At 42.9% G+C, this 18,513-nt stretch overlaps 1 protein-coding gene across 1 annotated transcript in view; it reads right to left on the bottom strand.

Annotated features, from left to right (window-relative positions):
- The window catches only part of Tesk2 (testis associated actin remodelling kinase 2), a 105,560-nt gene that overhangs the window by 65,261 nt on the left and 21,786 nt on the right, over positions 1-18,513 (bottom strand). Inside the window, exon 2 of the mRNA XM_075946416.1 lies at positions 5,734-6,042. Within this exon, the coding sequence (XP_075802531.1) occupies positions 5,734-5,955 (222 nt within the window). The 5' untranslated portion in view covers positions 5,956-6,042. The remainder of the gene's footprint in view (positions 1-5,733; positions 6,043-18,513) is intronic.

Below are 18,513 nucleotides of genomic sequence, written 5' to 3'. Positions count from 1 at the left end.
AAAACCACAGAGAAACCCTGTCTCGAAAAAACCAAAAAAAAAAAAAATGTTTCCTTGCTTTCTTTAAAACACAACTGTTGAGAATGCTACAGAGGTTGCATGACAAGCTATAAGTGTTAAATAATAAATGCATAACCGGAAACATGAATAAATCAGTATTTCAGGACCAGATGGCAAGCACTGGGTTCTTTTAGCTTGTAAGTTTACTGCTCCTTTCAAGTTGGCATTTGTATTGCCAGTCTAGAAAAATACTAACAGAAAAAAATCAGAATTCTTTCTTAATATCAAGGTGCAGAGAGACTCTGTGTGTGTGTGTGTGTGTGTGTGTGTGTGTGTGTGTGTGTGCTCGTGTTATGCAGATATATGCACATGGAGGTCAGAATTCCAACTGTTTCTCTACTTATTTTGTTTCAAGATTTATTTTATGTGTGTGAATGTTTGTCTTACACGGATATATGTGCACTGTGTGCATGCCTAGTGCCTGTGGAGGCCAGAAGATGATACTGGATCCTCTGGAACTGGAGTTACAGATGGCTGTAAACCACCATGTAGGTGCTGGGAACCAAACCCAGGTATTCTGCAAAAGGAGTAAGCGCTCTTAACCACTGAGACATCTCTCCAACTCTTCCATCTTATTTCTTTCCTTTTTTTTTTGTGTGTGTGGGGGGGTGTTGTTATTGTAGGATATTGTTTGTTTGTTTTTCAAGACAGAATTTCTCTGTGTAGCCCTGACTGACCTGCACTCACTTTGTAGAGCAGGTTGGCCTCAAACTCATAGAGATCTGCCTGCCTCTGCTTCCCAAATGCTGGGATTAAAGGCATGTGCCACCACCACCAGGCTCCACCTGATTTCTTAAGACAGGGACTGCCGCTGAACCTAAAGCTTGTCTTTTGGGGTAGATTGGTTAACCAACAAGCCCCCCCCCCACCAGGATCCTCCTGTTTCTACCCCTAAGAGTTGGAGAAACAAGTGTGGCCACCATGCCCAGCATTTCACGTGGGTTCTGGTGATCCAAACTCAGATCGTCATGTTGGCACACCAAGTATTTTCCCACTGAGCATCTTCCCACTCCCAGGGATTCAAACTCTAGTTTCAGCAAGTACCTGACAAGACAGTAAACATCTTTGAACCTCAGTTTCTTCATTAAAAATGGAAGTGTGGGGGCTGGAGATATGGCTCAGAGGCTAAACAAGTTTGATCCTAGCATCCATGTCAGGTCGTTTACAACTAACTGCCTATAACTCCAGCTCCAGAGGATCTGACACACTCTCCTGTCCTCCTTAGGGTATCCACACGTGTGGTACACACTTACACACACATACACACATAAAAATATTTTTTTTAAAAAAATGGAAGTAGAATACTTACACGATTTTTGTTAATATTAAACAAGATAATGTATAAAAGTTAACTTGGTATCTAGCACGAAGAACTGAATAGCTCTTAGGTATATGAAAGAATTAACAAGCGACTCTTAAATAGGCTGTTATAGACAGACATTATTATAAGTCCTTTACATATCTTACCTTAGCATATCTTCAACTCCATAAGATAAGTATTAGTTCTTTTGCTTTTTAATTTTTTTTAGTTACATTTATGTATTTACTGGAGGGGCAGCCACAGCCCATGTGTGCATATTAGAGGACAATTTTCAGGAGCTAATTCTCTCCTTTCATCATGGAAATACCAGAGGTGAAACTCAGGCTGCCAGAATCGGGGGCAAGCATCTTTGCTGGCTGAGCCATCTGACATAAGTACTATTTCAAATTTCCACTTTTACAGATAAAGAAATGGAAGCAGAGTCAAATTATTTGACCAATGTTAAAACATTTATAGTGGCAGATGAAATCCAAATCCAGACAGTGAATCTCTGGATTCTCTATTGTGTCAATGTACACACACACACACACAAATAAACAAATGAATACATAAACTTCTTCTCTCACGTAACAAATACCTAATGGGTTTTCTCTAGGTGACAGAGCTGTGCTAGATACTGATGAGACAGAAACAAACACGGGAAAGCAGAGAAGGTATAAGTCCACAGTCTGAGCTATTCAGTACTTTTGGAGAGCCAGTTACTTCTGTAGAGCAGACAGTCTAACCTAAGCAGGTGACATAACTAAGGAAGGCCTATTGTTAAGGATGTCTGCAGGATCTTAAATTCTAAAAGTGAATTGTTTTAGAAGAACACACATAAGTCTACACTCTTCAGGATCCACCTGCCTCTGCCTCCTGAGTGCTGGGCGGAGATGAAGGCACATGACAGCAGAGCTGGCCACCATTTGCCCTCCCTTTTTCATGTTCCTTCTCCCTAGGGCAACTGAAGGTCATTAAGCTGCCTGTGTAGCTTGTATCTGAAGTCAAATACTTCTTTTCCTGGTCACTGATGTTTCATTTACCCTGACCTTTAAGGTTCTATACTCATTAGTACTTTATAATCAAAACTAAACTCTAAGTTCCACTCAGCCATACACAACAGCTATCAGATCATGCGTTGGCAAACTTTCTGTTTGGGGTCAGACAGCAATTATAACAATAGGGCTCCGAGGCCTTGTGGTCTCCAGTAGCTGCTCAGCTTGGCCACTGTAGCACAAAGCAGCCATCAAAAATAAATTAACACTGCACGCAACATCATCACTGTGGTCTTTGGGTATTCACCACACTCCTACTTGACCAACCATGCTATAACATCACACTTGCTGATCACACTGATGGATTCCCAGGGGGCAGCAACTACCTGAAAGATGTTTCAGTTTAGTGTCTATTAAGAACTGATGGTCCTCTAGCCTATCTACTGCTGACATCTCCTCAAGTTGTTAGCTCTTCAACACTCAGGCACAGAAAATGAGAAATTAGGGAACTAAAAAAAAAAAAACACCAAAAAACAAAAACACTAAGACAGACTAAAAATAACAGACTTGGGTTTTCATAACCCAACACTGGTTTGTTTCTTCGTGAAATGAGCTAAATTGTTTTGATAATAAAAACATGAGTTAAAACCATCTCTGTTATTATAACACAGCTGCATATAAATTTAGTGTTTATTATATTTCATGTGTAACCCAGCTGTGTTTTGATTCATAAATATTTTAGATCCTCTTTTCATAATCTTGTTAACAGAGAACAGAAAACACTGTATACAATACTTCTTTCAAGTATACATAAATAATGAATAAATGCCTCATAAATGATTGCATATAAAAAAAATGAGCCAGGTTTGGCGGCTCAATTTTGTAATCCCACCCCTGGGGAAGTAGAGGCAAGAGGATCAAGAGTTCAAACTCATCCATGGCTACATAGCAAGAATGAGGCCAGTCTGAGAAACGAAAACCAGGAGCTGGAGCCTAAGTATGAAGTCCTTGGTTCCCTGGAGACATACCCTCCCAGGATTTCATCCCCCAGTAGCTACCTCCTCCAGAGTGAACAAACAAATACAAGAAACCAGGACACAGAAAACTAAGAAGCAAGGTAAAAATAAACGATGAGAGTTTTCATGATTTGAGCCCCTATGGGTCCTTACTCTGTGTTTCTTGCTTAAAATAGTGTTTTTCACCAAACAGCTATAGGCTCAAAGCCTGGAAGAGCTCCATTTTCATCTCCAGTCCAAAGCCAGGAAAAGACATATATCTCAGCTCATCACTCAGGCAGGAACTTCTCTCTTGCCAAAGGGTTGAGGCTTGATTGGTTGAAGGCTATCCATATTAAGAGGGCTACTCTACCTAACTCAGTCCATTAATTCAATTTAAAATACACTCTAACACATCCAGAGTAATATCTGACCAACTATCTGATAGCTCATGACCCAGGTGATGGGTTGATAGGGCATAAAATTAATTACTACATCCCAGACTCTGAAAAGGCAGTTGGAAAAATTCCAATATTCATTTGATTTTTCGCTGAGTGCTGGAAATCAAAGCCAAGACCTTGTGCATACTAAACAAGCACTCTATCACTGAGATGCATCCCCAGCTCCAACACCCATCCTTGCTGTTTTACACCCTCTGTCAATGCCTACATACTCAGTGATGGGTTTCATTTTTGTATTTTCAAACATTTTATTTCAATATTCTTTGTTCTTATCCACCAATCCTTTCTTAATAAAAAGCATTCTTAGGGCTAGAGAGAAGACTCAGCGGTTAAGAGCATTGCCTACTCTTCCAAAGGTCCTGAGTTCAATTCCCAGCAACCACATGGTGGCTCACAGCTGTCTGTAATGAAGTCTGGTGCCCTCTTCTGGTCTGCAGGCATATATGCAGACAAAATATTGTATACAAAATAAATTAAAAAAAATTAATAAAAATGTTTGGGGCTGGAGAGATGGCTCCGTGGTTAAGAGCACTAGCTGCTCTTCCAGAGGTCATGAGTTCAATTCCCAGCACCCACATGGTGTCTCACAACCATCTGTAATGAGATCTGGCGCCCTCTTCTGGTATGTGGGCTTACATGGAGGCAGAATGTTGTATACATAATAAATAAATAATCTTAAAAAAAGCATTCTTAACAAAACAGGAGTTTTGGGGTTTTTATTGTTTGTTTCTAAGACATGGTTTCTCTGTGTAACCTTGGCTGTCCTAGAACTGTTAGACCAGGGTGGCCTGGAACTCACAGAGATTCACCTGCCTCTGCCCCCTTGGATCCACATCCAGGAAGATTTCTGTGAGTTTGAGGCCACCCTGCCCTACAAGTTGAGTTCCAGGACAACCAGAGCTATAACACAGAGAAATCCTGTCCTGAAAAAACAAAAAAACAACAAAAAGGACCCATGTTCACGCCCCAGACTCTTCCACAAAGAAAAGAAAGAAATACTGTAAACACCACAGATGAAGTAACACTTTACAATGGATTTGATTAAACTTTATCAAACATTTTGGAAGGCACAAACCATATTCAAACAAAAGTACATATGAACCCAACTTTTAAAAACTAAGTTTATGGCTAGAAAGATGGCCCAGCAGTTAAGAGCACCTGCTATTCTTCCAGGAGTCAGATTTGATTCCCAGCAGTCACAGGGCAGCTCACAGCTGTCTATAACCCAGGCAATCTGATGCAAGCAAAATAGCCATACACATAAAATTAAATGAAAGATAAATATATTTAATTATATTGAAATTAAATGCTCAATGAAAGACAAAAATAATATTTTAAGACATGGGACTGTCATATATGGTAGTGCAGTCCTGTAACCACAGCACTTAGGAAACAGAGTTGAGTCAATGTAAGTTCAAAGCCAGCCCTGTCTATACAGTAAGTGTGAGGCTAGCCAGAACACGCATGCTTGCACGCTTATGTACATATACACACATGCACCCCACAGGGAAGGGGGACTATAGGTGGTTCAGAGGCAGAATGTTTGCCCAGCATGGACAAGACCCTGGATTTCATTGCCAACATTGTAACAATAAAAAAAAAAAACAAGTAGAAGTTACATGAATGAGGTCTCTCAAAATAGCTTAAATCATACCTGGTAGTTCACAGTCTATGAAATCCCAGCACACAAAAGGTTGAACAGGAGAATCAGTGAAAGTGTGGTGCTACACACCTATAATCAACACTCAGAAGTGGGGGCAGGTGGATCTCTAGGAGTTCAAGGCCAGTCAGGGTTACATGGAGAACCCCTATCTTAAAAAAGCAAGAAGAACCAGAGAACACACCATAAACAACTATTAACTCTGCAGTGGTTCTGACCATCACGAAAGTCCTAGGAAAGAAGATGAGACATCACCACTCACCTTGAACACTTCAGAGAAGAACCCAGATCCTATTTTTTCTCGGGTGAAGTCATCCAAACTCGTCAGTCTGGAAAAGGCACTAATAATTGCACGATATGAAGATGAAGAAACTCTTCCCACTTGGATAGTGTTCCCATCCCCTCCACCACCTCCTTCAAACTCTTCCAGACGCTCCACACGTGGGGGAAATCCTGCAATTGAGTTCCGCTTGCTCCGATCCATAATCTCAAGAATTACTTCTTCTTTTAAAGAGGAACTCCACTCATAGTTTTTTTTTTTGTTCAGTTTTACTTCTTTTCCAGTGTGACACTACAGAAAAAATACAAAACTTATTTTACTAAAATCATTGATGACTATATGAAAACTAACAAAAACTCAATGCAAAAATGTTTACTTCCTTTTGCATTCTACCTCTGATTTTCAGATCTAAATAATGCTTCTATGTCTTCTCTTTCAAAACATACACAAAGGCAAGCTGTACGTAAAGATCATAGACTACATCTTTTAAAAAAATATTTTTAAGCCAGGCTGTGTTGGCACACATCTCTAAGCCCAGCACTCTGGGAAGGAGAGGCAGGTGGATTTCTGAGTTTGAGTAGGCTCCAGGACAGCTAGGGCTACACAGAGAAACCCTATCTCACCTTGCCCAGATAGGCATTTGGGGTTTTGTTTGTTTGGGTTTTCTTTTTCATTCCTTCCTTTTTTTTTTCTTCTGAGACAGGGTTTCTCTGTAAGTTTGGAGCCTGTCCTGGAACTAGCTATTGTAGACCAGGCTGGCCTTGAACTCATAGAGATCCACCTGCCGCCTCTGCCTCCTGAGTGCTGGGATTAAAGGCATGCATCACCACTGCCTGGACAAGAAACCCTGTCTCAAAAAACAAAACAAAAAATTTATTTTCAATATTTATCTATTTTATTCCATGTATATGAGTGTTTGCCTGCATGTATGTATGTGTATGGTGTGCCTGCCTGGTACCCACAATGGTCAGAAAAGGGCTTTAGAGCCCCTGAAACTGGAGTTATGATGGTTGTTGTCCTAGCTAAGTTGTTGTTTTGTTTTTGGGGTTTTTTTTTTAATCTTGTTTTGTTTTTGTATTTTGAGACAGGGTTTCTCCTTATAGCTGCTCTGGTTGTTCTGGAACTCACAGAGATCTGCTTGCCTCTGCCTCCTGAGTGCTGGGATTAAAGGTGTACCACCACCAAGTTAGCTTGTCTTGGCTAGTTTTATATCAATTTGATACATGCTAGACTCACTTGAAAAAGAGTACTCTCGACTGAGAAAACGCCTCCATAAAAATGTACCTGTTGGCAAGTCTATAGGGTATTTTCTTAATTACTGACTACGTAGGAGGGCCCAGACTATTGTGGGTGGTCCCATCCCTGGGCAGGTGGTCCTGGGTTCTATAAAAAGCATACTGAAAGTCATGGAGAACAAGTCAATGAGCAGCACCCCTCCACGGCCTTTGTATCAGCTCCTGCCTCAGGTTCCTGCCCTGATTGAGTTCCTGTCCTGGCTTTCTTAAGTGATAGACTATGATGTAGGACTGTAAACTGAAACAAACCCTTTCCTGCCCAGGTCGTTTTTGGTCAGTAGAAACCTAAGACAACTAGGACCCATCATCTGAGTACTGGGAACCAAACTCAGATCATGTGCAAGCACACCACATGCTGTACCATTGAGTCCTCCCTCCAGCCCCATAGACTACAATCTAAAGAACACAACAGCAATTCATCGCTCTTCAGCCACCCATCCCTTTTGCAGAAAACCAACTGCAAAGGCATGATCTGGGGCAGAGATTACACTAAGTCTGAGAGCTTTATCTATTGCATGCCATTTGATTCTCAAATCATTCATCATAAGGATTATTCTCATTTCACAGAGACCAGGTAACCATACTGTCACTGAGTGACAGAGAAAATTAAAGTGCAAGACTGGTTCAAAAGCCTGTGATCCTCCAATGTCCCTCATGGCCTCACATATTGTTAACACACACATACATACATACGTACATACACACACATGCAGTCTAAAAATTATCAAGCTGCATTGTAGCTCAGTAGTAGAGCACTTACCTAGCTTATGTGAAGCCCTGGGTTTAAATCTCAGCACCATTAAAAAAAAAAAAGGTGCTTTATAAATGAGCTAAATATTCACTGCTGATTAAAATTGACCACTCAAGACTCTAAAGGGGCTGGAGAAATGGCTGCATGTTTAAAAGAATTTGTTATTTTTGCAGAGGATACAAGTTTACAAGTTCAGTTCCCAGAACCCACCTGATGATTCACAACCATCTACAGAACTCCAATTCCAGGGGATCTGATGCCTTCTTCTGACTGTAAATCCTGGTCTCTGGCCTCCACCTTTGGGAGCCCCGCCCCTGTACCCCTTGCACCTTGACACCTCCCTGAGGAGGGTCAAGGGGTGGAAGTAGCCCTCCAAACCTTGACCCCTCCCCAGAAGAGGTCAGGACCACTCCTCAAATCTATTTAAACTACTCCCCAAAAGGTCAACAGGCAATGTCCCATCCAGTCCTGTTCCTATCTTTTAATTCGGCTTGACAGAGATTTTTGCGTCGACGCGGAGCTCTTGTTAGAAAATATTTCTAGCCGGGCGGTGGTGGCGCACGCCTTTAATCCCAGCACTCGGGAGGCAGAGGCAGGCGGATCTCTGGGAGTTCGAGGCCAGCCTGGCCTAGAAGAACTAGTTCCAGGACGGGAGCCAAAAAAAAAACCTACAGAGAAACCCTGTCTCGAAAAAAAATTAAAAAAAAAAGAAAGAAAAGAAAATATTTCTAACACTGACCTCCAAGGGTACACATGGTCACATACATGTGGCAAATAATCCTTTTTTAAAAAAAAAAGTCTTAAAAATAAAAGACTGCAGGCTATTGGTTGGTATATGCATAATTAAGAATAAAAGCACGCTGGGCAGTGGTGGTACACTCGCTGAGGCAGATGGAGCTCAGTGAGTTCAAGGCCAGCCTGGTATACAAAGCAAGTTCCAGGGCAGCCAGGACTGTTGCACAGAGAAACCCTGTCAAAAAGAAAAGGGAGGGAGGGAGGGAGGGAGGGAGGGAGGAAGGAAGGAAGGAAGGAAGGAAGGAAGGAAGGAAGGAAGGAAGGAAGGAAGGAAGGAAGGAAGGAAGCACAAGATCTCTGGGCAGTGGTGGTGCACACCTTTAATTCCAACACTTGGGAAGCAGAGGTGGCAGACGCCTTTGAGTTCGAGGCCAGCCTGGTAGACAGAGCTCTAGGACAGCCAACGCTACACAGAGAAACTCTGCCTGAGGGTGGGGTGGGGGAGGTGGCGGGATGGGATAATGATTCAGGATCACTTTTTCTGAGAACTTATTATAAGGATTCTATACAAGATAAACCATTTTTTAATGTATCCAATTGGGTGGGGTCCATTTGTCTTTTTCAGTATTGTTGCTTTTCACTTGAAACATGCAACATTTGTGAGATGCTTTCGCAAGCATGATGAACCCACCACTCACCCCATGTCTACCTCCACCCATGGAGAATCCTAGAAGCACCCACAGAAGCACCCTACACACAACGCTGCCTCTTACCACAATCAAAAGACAGAACTTTACCCAATATGCTACTCATGGCTGCTTTCCCAGGAATGTAGAATTGGATTAATTCCACCCTCCCTCCATACTAGTGCTTTCTACAATAGAATCTGTGTAAATCAGGAACAGTTGACTGAAGCCATTTTTTACATTCATATTGGAAAGTGAGAGGAAAAAAGTTACAAGCCTGGAGGAATTCGGCAGGGAGGGCGAGGAACCGACTCAGCTTCTCCATGGTGCTGTGCTCTCTAATCACTGGGGCCTAACGCATTCTGGAGGTTTTATAAAAGATCCTTTCTTCTTCAAAATGAAGTTATTGGCCTGGTGGTGGTGTTGCATTTGGGAAGCAGAGGCAGGAGGATCTCTCTGAGTTCGAGGCCAGCCTAGTCTACAGAGCAAACTCCAGGACAGTCAGAGCTACACAGAGAAACCCTGTCTCAAAAAAATTTTTTTGCTTATGCTAGTTCTACCAGAGTCTTCAGAGAAAAAAATAACCTGAATTCCCAAAAAACAAAAACATCTATGTGCCTTTATTGAACATCTCCTAAGAAGTGGCATCAGGGGGCTAAAGAGATGGTTCAGTGGGTAAGAGCAATGGAGGCTCTTCCAGAGGACCCAGGTTCGATTCCAAGCACCCACGTGTCAGTCACAACTGTCCGTAACACCTGTTCCATGGGATTGGACACCCTCACACAGAAATACATGCAGGTCAAACACCAATGTACATAAATACTTAAAAAAAAAAAGTGGCATCGAAACCCTGTCTTGAAAAAAAAAAAGAGTACCATACCAAAAATTTAAGGTTACAAAAACAAAATATTAAATTTTACAACCAGAAGTGTTCGCCAAGTAGTCATCCATTTTAAATCCAGAGAAACATAGACAAAAAAGTGAAAATACAAGAAGTAAACGAATAAACCGGGCAGTGGTGGCACACTCAGGAGGTGGATCTCTATGAGTTTGAGTACAGCGTAGTCTACAGAGTGAGTTCCAGGACAGCCAGAGCTACATAGTAAGATCCTGTCTCCAAGAAAAAAAAAAAAGCAAAGTAAATAAATGGGTTTTGTTTTGCTTTCTTATTTTGTGTTCTATGATATTTATTTTTCAGTTTTCGGAGAAGCTATTTTGTTCGACACATTCTTATTTATTGTGCTGGGGGAAGACACTGCAGTACCACAGTGCACATGTGGAGGTCAGAAGAATTTGGGCCTCGGTCCTCTCACTCTGCCATGTGGGTCCCTGAAATCAAACCCAGGTTTCTGGGCTTGACCGCAAGCGCCTTTACGTCTGAAGCAGCTCACCCGCCCAGTAAAAGCTATTTATTAACCAAGTGTGACATGGAGCCCACAAACTGAGGAGGTGTATTTTGTCTGTTATTTGAATAAAAATCAGCTAGGGAATCAGAGAGGAAAACAAAGCCTGATATCTCAGGGTTGGAGACAGGTAGACAGTCACAAATTCCAGGTCACCATGGTCTATACAGTGAATTACGGCCATCCAGGTCTACACCTGTCTCAGACACAAACAAAAACACAAAAACAAAGAATTACCTGAGGAGACCAGGCATGGTGGTGTACACATGTAAACCCAGCATTTGGGATGTTAAGCAAGAAAAAGCCTTATAGGAGAAGCCAGTCTATAAGCTACACAGAGAGAGCCTGTACCTCAAAAATAAAACCAGAGATGTCTAAAACCCATAGTTCTGATCTTCTACTTGACCTGGAGCATCAGAATCTCTTTGGAGGAGGCCTGGAGATTTTAACAGGCTCCACAGTGATTCTTATTTATTCCAAAAGCAAGCAGTCCTCAACAGGAGGAAAAATGGAACTGTCTTGTTTCAGGATGTTTTCTTTACATGTTTGAGTGTTTCGCTTGGATGTATGTCTGTTCACTACTTGCACGTCTGGTGTCTGTGAAGTCTAGAAGAGGGATTGGGATCCCCTAACTGGAGTTAATGGTGGTGTGAGGACCTGACTCTGCAGACTCCATTTTAAAGAGGGGGCATCATCTTAAGCCACATAATGAGGGGGGATCTCAGCTCAGATATGTGCTGTGATAGCGCAATTTGGATGGATACCCTGAAAATAGCCAATTAAGGAGCTAGGGAGCAGGGACATAAACCTTAACGGGGTTCAGATGTTCCTAGGAGGCAGCCTGCCCTTGAAGATACCTTGTCAGATATTAATGGCTCTTTGTTAGGGCTTTTGTGTCTAAAACCTGACCAATGGTTTCAGAGACTACCTTGCCCTATGCCCTCCTTACCCAATCCCAGGATGACAGGACATGAACTCCCCTTACTATGGCATTTCCCCTTTAAAAGTTCCCCCCTTCCCGGGTTCAGGCTGCACTTCCCTCACCCACTGCATTGGTGTGGTAGAGGTATAGTTCAAACTCAAGTTTGAATATTAAAAACCCTCTTGTGCTTTACATCAGAATCTGTCAGAATCCGGTTTCCTTTTGGGGATAATAAACTTGGGCATAACAGTGGCTGTAAGCGGTCACATACACGCTGGGAAATGAAGCTGGGTCCTCTGTAGAATAAGCTCACTTCACTGCTGAACCATCAAAGACAATGGAAATAACGTTTTTTAAGCACTGCACTCGAGGGAATACTGTCCACCATCACAGGAAGCTTGGTGCCCAGTGGTTCCACAGTGGCAGAAACACGAGGATGCTTGTTCACATGTCAGTGCCACCTATATTCAGGGCCAGTCAGTGTTCCTACCCACCAGTTAATCCCCTCTGGAATATTTACACACACCCAAAAGTGTGCTCCTGTGGTGCTCTGGGCATTTTATAACCCATTCGAGTTTGGCAATTAAAATCAAGCATCACAGTGTCTTTCTGACTCTTGCTTCTAGACATTCACTATAAACACTATAAAAAATAGGCAATTGTTGTAACAAGAATGGAATGTTTAATGTTTGTCTAATCAATAATCGTATGACTTAAGTTAACTAATGGCTATATGCTACATGTATAGTATAATATAGCCACCATTTTTGTTCCTACTTTACTATGAGGACTGGAGATGAAACAAGGTTAAATATATTTTGGTGCATATAACTACAAGATAGGGAGCAAGGATCTGAACTTGAATTCTTTGAAGACCATAAGACTTATTACTATGTTAAATATAGAATATACTGTGTATATTTCCTTTTTTACCCCCTTAAAACATCTTCTCCTGTACTACTGGACTGGCATCAAACGTGCTCTGGAACTGGCCTTGAAATTCTGAACCTCCTCCCTCTCCCTCCTAAGAGTTTAGATTACTAGCCTGCATGCAAAACACACCTGGCTCTTTTTTACTTTATTAATTTTAAACACAGATCTCACGTGGCCCATGCCTGCCCACGTGACGGAGGCCTTCTTTTGTTTGTCTGTTTGAGACATGCTTGCTATGTAGCTCAGGCTAACCTTGAATACATGGCCCACATTTTCTTAGCCTCTTTAGTGCTGGGATTATGAATAGTGCCCCTATAACTGGCTAATTGTGTGTACTGGCTAGTCGTATATCAACCTGATACACAAACCACAGTTATCTGAAAGGAGGGAAGCTTAACTGAGAAGAAACCTTCATAAGATCCAGCTGTAAGGCATTTTCTTAACTAGTTATTGATGGGGGTGGGTCCAGCCCATTGTGGGTGGCTCCATCCTTGGGCTGGTGGTCCTGGGTTTTATAAGAAAGGAGGTTGGGTAAGCCATAAGGAGCAAACCAGTATGCAGTACTCCTTCATGGCCTCTTCCTCAGCTTCCTCAGGTTCCTGACCTGCTCGAGTTCCTTCTCGTCCTGGCTTCTTTTCATGCCGAACAAAGCAATGTGGAAACATAAGCTGAAAACCCATTCTGCCCTAACTTGGTTTTTGCTCCTGGCATTTCGCTGAAAGCAATGGAAACCCTAAGACATTGCGTTACTGAAAACAAACCCCAAAACTTTTCTATTCCCTCTTGAAAAATGTTTGAGCTTGGTGTGCTGGAACACAGATATTATTTCAGCACCCCAGAGGCTGAGGCAGGAAAATCTGAATTCTGAGATCAGCCTTGGTTTCTTTCATTCTCTTTCTCTATTCTCTCCTCTCTCTTCTCTTTCTCTCTCTCACTCTCTCCTCTCTGTCTTCTCTCTTCTGTCTCTCTTCCTCTTCCTCCTCCCTTTCTCTCTGTGAGGATTCAGAGAGAAGGACTGGGCTGAGAATTGAGCTGGAGGCCATTCACATTCTATTTTGGCAAAGAATCTGGTTCTTGCTTTTGATCATATCCTGAAAGCTGAAGCGAGACTGAATTTAAAAATCAATGGGCTAATGGTGAGTAGTGGTGGCGCACGCCTTTAATCCCAGCCCTTGGAAGGCAGAGGCAGGAGGATCTTTGTGAGTTTGAGTCCAGTCTGGTGTATAAGTGAGTTCCAGGACATCCAGGACTACACTGAGAAACCCTGTTTCAAGGGGGAAAAAAGGTGGGGAGGCGGGAGCTAAGTTCAAGGAGGAAATTTCAAGACAATACAAAAAAGTAGCCATGCCATTGTTATTGCTTACAGTATTTACCCAGAGAGAGCGAGAGCGAAAGAGAGAGAGAGAGAGAGAGAGAGAGAGAGAGAGAGAGAAAAGATGAGAAAAATGTACATATTAGCAAAAAAACAAAACAAAAAAGGGTGTGAACCCTGTCAAAGTTATGGACAGACTGTGCATCTTAGTAAGGAAAGGAACCTGAACCCAGTTCACATGAGAATGGGCAGGTGGAGACAAAGCAGCGGTAAGTTAAAGGCTAGCACCATTATGGAGACACTTCAGACTTTGCACTAGCACAACAGGAAACAAGACACCACCCACTGAGAGCGCCAAGGTATAAGAGAGCAAGTTTCAAATGTGAGTATCTGAGAAGACAGCCTTTAGGGTACCCTGCTGGAAAATGGCTGACTGAGAAGCTCTTTTCTCACGATCAGCCACAAAGGATACACACAGATCCTCTGCAAAGATAGTCTCTAGGGGGCCTGGGTTTCTCTGCATAGCCTTGGCTGTCCTGGAATTGAAATTATAGACCAGGCTGGCCTCGAACTCACAGAGATACACCTGCCTCTTCCTCCTCAGTGCTGGGATTAAAGGCGTGCACTACCATGCACATCTTAGACATACAAATTTTATTTAGTTATTATTTTATTTTATTTTTACAAAAAATAAATATGTGTTTATTTTTAAAATAAGAAAGAAAGCACTGGCAAAGAACAAGCCCTGGGATAGAGAAGTTGCTGTCAGTCAACAGACAACAAGGATACAGCCAAGGGTAGGTGCCTAGTCCAAAGGGCAGAACTGACAGCGAGTTGCTGGTCTGTGTCTAGCAAGACAAGCATTAGAGCTGGATGTCGGGCTGTCCTGTGTCACCACCACCACAGCACCGCACAGCCTCGGAGAAGCTGCATGTCCTCCACACTCCACTTGTAGGCAAGCTCCTCCACAGCCTTCTTGCTGGCGAGCCTGGCAAAGCGCTTCTGTTCGAAGCCATTGGATCTGTCCACTCCATCCCAGCGGTAGCCAGGCCAGATACTGAATCTATTGGGAGGAGGTGCAGGACCATTATAGCGAGGCCTCGCTTTCTTGTGCTTGTTCTCCTCAGCCTTATTCTTCTTAATGAAGTTGGCAATCGGGTCCCCCTCTCTTTCTTGTTCTCTCAACATCCAATCCAGATCTTCATCATCGATACAGCGGGCCAGAGGCTTCTACATCTCCTTCATGGCATCTTCTACATTCTGCTGCTGTTGCCGGCTCTGAGCAAGCCCTTTGCCCCACTGGGCATAGAGCTCATCTCGTTCTGAGTCCTTCTCTGCTTTTCTCCTCTGCTCCAGGCGTTCCAGCTTCAAATTCCTCTTCGGACCAGACTTGTCTCGAAATACAGTCTTCTTTCCGGAATGGGGACTCCTTTGAGGTGGAGAGAGACGGACTCTTCTGGGAGGAGATGGATCTTGGGTATTATGATCGGTACTCCTGGAAGGAGACGGATTTGGGGTGTCATGAAGAGCCCTCCTAGGAGAAGTTGGATCTCGTTCATCATGATGGAAATGTCCATCTCCACTGTGGTCTCCCAGGAGCTTCCATTTGGCCCTGGAGCGGAAGGCCTCCATCTGCTTTACCTCTTCTGGACGCACATCCACAAACTCAGCCACCACAGGCAAATCTCCATCCTCTTCCTCCTTCTTTTCCGGCTTAGCGGTAGAGATAACTGCCCAGCCCATATCATCATCAACAATCCGCAATCCATTGCCAGTGGTGCCTCCCGGCTTTGGTCCTTTTTTGTACCTCTTCCAAAGGGACTCTGAACCTCCTTCCTGGCCGGCATGTGCCCCAAACAAGTAACTTCAGATACTCAGCTTTGGAGAGTGGGGGAACTGCCTCCATGGCTTTGGTAAGGGCGGGTCCAACATACATATTTTTAAAAGTTCAATATAGTGCAATACAAATAATACAAGACCCTGTCTCAAAAAGAATAAATTTAATTTTAAAATAAAATCATTATTTATGATGAGACTCTCAGCGTCCCAGGTTTCTTTGGTATCTGACAAATACTTTTTCTTAGTATTGTATATTCTTACACTCTAAATTTGTTTTGTTTTTCATTATTTGAGACAGGGTGTCTCTATGTAGACCAGGATGCCCTCCAACTCACAGAGATACCCCTGTCTTTGCCTCCTAAAATCGGGATTAAAAGTATTCACCCCTCAAGCCCTGGATTAAAACTTTTTAAAAAATAAAAGTTTTCAATCTTTTTTCTTTTTCTTAAGTCTATTGCTAACATAAGAGTTAATTGGCATGTGTGGGCCAAGAAAACACAAGGCTGTCCAGCGAATAAACTGCAAACCAATACACAAGCCAAGCCTGCAGATTCTCAGACTATTCTGCTGTTCCACTCCAGATTTCGGTCCAAAGAGTATTTCTATCCCACACTAACGTCACAAAAGCACCATAGGAAAATTTTTTTTTTTTTACGAGACAGGGTTTCTCTGTGGTTTTGGAGCCTGTCCTGGAACTAACTCTTGTAGACCAGGCTGGTCTCGAACTCACACAGATCCGCCTGCCTCTGCCTCCCGAGTGCTGGGATTAAAGGCGTGCGCCACCACCACCCGGCGCCCACCATGGGAACTTTCAAAAGAGTTTAACTTACACAGGTCATAGGTTTAAAGTAGAAAAGAATGTATAGGAAACATATTTAGTTTTGAGACCCTCTTATATGCTAAAGTAGCATTAGTCACCAGTCAGCTAAGATGAATGGGAGAACGTACAGTCCCCTCCATGTAAGGACTCCATTAATACATTTTAGAAATTCTGAGAAAGGAAAATGCCCAACCTGTGGCTTCTGTCCTCATGGCCAGCCACTAAATAACTACATTTTAATTGTTATTATATAAATGTGCATGACATGTATGTACATTTGCGAGGGGTGTAGGAGTGTTCATGTCCATTGTGAAGTTATATGTACATATGTGTCTGTGCACATGAGTGTAGGCATGAATTCCCCTGGAGCCACAGTTACGGGCAGTTGTGTGCTGCAATCCCTAGGTGCTGTGAGTCAAGGTCGGGTCCTTTGTAAGAGCAGTAAGTGTTCTAACTACTGACCCTCCTCTTCAATTCCTCTATCTCTTTTTACTCTTGTTTTGGTTTGGTTTGGTTCTTGTTTTTTCAGAAAAGGGTTTCTCTGTGTAGCCCTGGCTGTCCTGGAACTTGCTCCATACACCAGGCTGGCCTTGAATTCAGAAACCTGTCTCTGCCTCCCAAGTGCTGGGATTAAAGGCATGCACCAACACACCTGGCTTTCTGACAAATTTTTACTATCTATAAAAGTCAGGAACAGCATGAAGTAGCACACAACCCTACCTAACACAAAGGCCGGTGATAGGCTCAGCGGAGAGAATAATGGCACCTGCTGACAACCTGAATCCCATCTCTTGTGACTCACGAGGTGGTAGGAGAGAACCAACTCCTGCAAGCTGTTCTCTGACCTCTACCTAAGTGCAGCCTTGAGACATACGCTACCACACACATAGATGCACACAAATTAATAAACGAAATACTTAAAGTTGCCAGGCATAGTTGCATGTATCTTTAATCCAGCACTCAAGAGACAGAGGCAGGAAGAGATCCACTTGCATTTGAGATCAGCCTGATCTACACTGTGAGTTCCAAGACAGCCAAGAAGACATAGTGAGATCCTGATTTTAAAAAATTAAATTAAATAAAACTACACGCTGGGTTTGGGTGGAAGGTTGTTTTGTTTTAAAATATGTATTTATTAATTAGGAGAAGCAGGTATTTGAGCCATACTGAGCTTGTGGAGGTCAAGGGACAACTTGGAGTCCAATCCTTCCAAACACTGAGATGTTTTGTTAGGTTTTTGCTTGTTTTTGTTTTTTCAAGACAGGGTTTCTCCGTTTAACAGTCGTGATTGTCCTGGAACTCACTTTGTAGATGTAACGGTCTGTCCTGTCCCTTCAAGAGACAAGACAAATCCTACTGCAAAGCTCTTCCTTTCCTCTCTCCCTAAGGGGTAGCTTTTCTCTTCTCCCCCACACCTCTGTTTCTCTTTCTCTCTCTGCCTCTCTCTCCTCATTCTCCTTCTCCTACTCTCTCCCCTTCCCCCTCCCTTCCATAACCCACTAAATAACCAACCTCTCTGCATGGAGTGACTATCCATCTTTGTCTCTCACCTGCCATAGCTCCTTATGGGACCTGCTGACCTGCCAAAGTGTCTCACCCGCTGTGTGGCTCCCTGCCTGGGAGCCCTGTCTGTTGCCACCCCTCGGGGAACTGTGCAGCATTTTATTTTTACAACTACAGTAGACCAGGTTGATCTTGAACTCACAGAAATCTGCCCGACTCTGTGTCTAGACATGTGCCACCATGCCCAACTGCCACTCTTGAGGTTTTAAATCTGAAAATAATTTATTTTAAAATCAGAAAATATACTATTTGAAATGTGTGAGACTAAAATGTTTTCTGTCTCTGGATTACTCGTCTTGGTCTCATGTATGGAATATCACCTTTTTAAAAGGTGCATTTATTTTTAATTCATGAGTCACTAGCCTACATGAGTGCCTGGTGCCATCAGAGGCCAGAAGAAGCATCGTATCCTGTGGAACTAGAAGGAGATGGTTGTGAACTGTCATGCAGGTGCTAGGAATTGAACCCAGGTCTTCTACAAGAGCAATCAGTGCTCTTAATGA

Source organism: Microtus pennsylvanicus, chromosome 13, assembly GCF_037038515.1.
Source record: "Microtus pennsylvanicus isolate mMicPen1 chromosome 13, mMicPen1.hap1, whole genome shotgun sequence".
NCBI lineage: Eukaryota > Metazoa > Chordata > Mammalia > Rodentia > Cricetidae > Microtus > Microtus pennsylvanicus.
The sequence above is the reverse complement of the archived record's forward strand: the minus strand, read 5'-3'. Positions and strand labels throughout refer to the sequence as shown.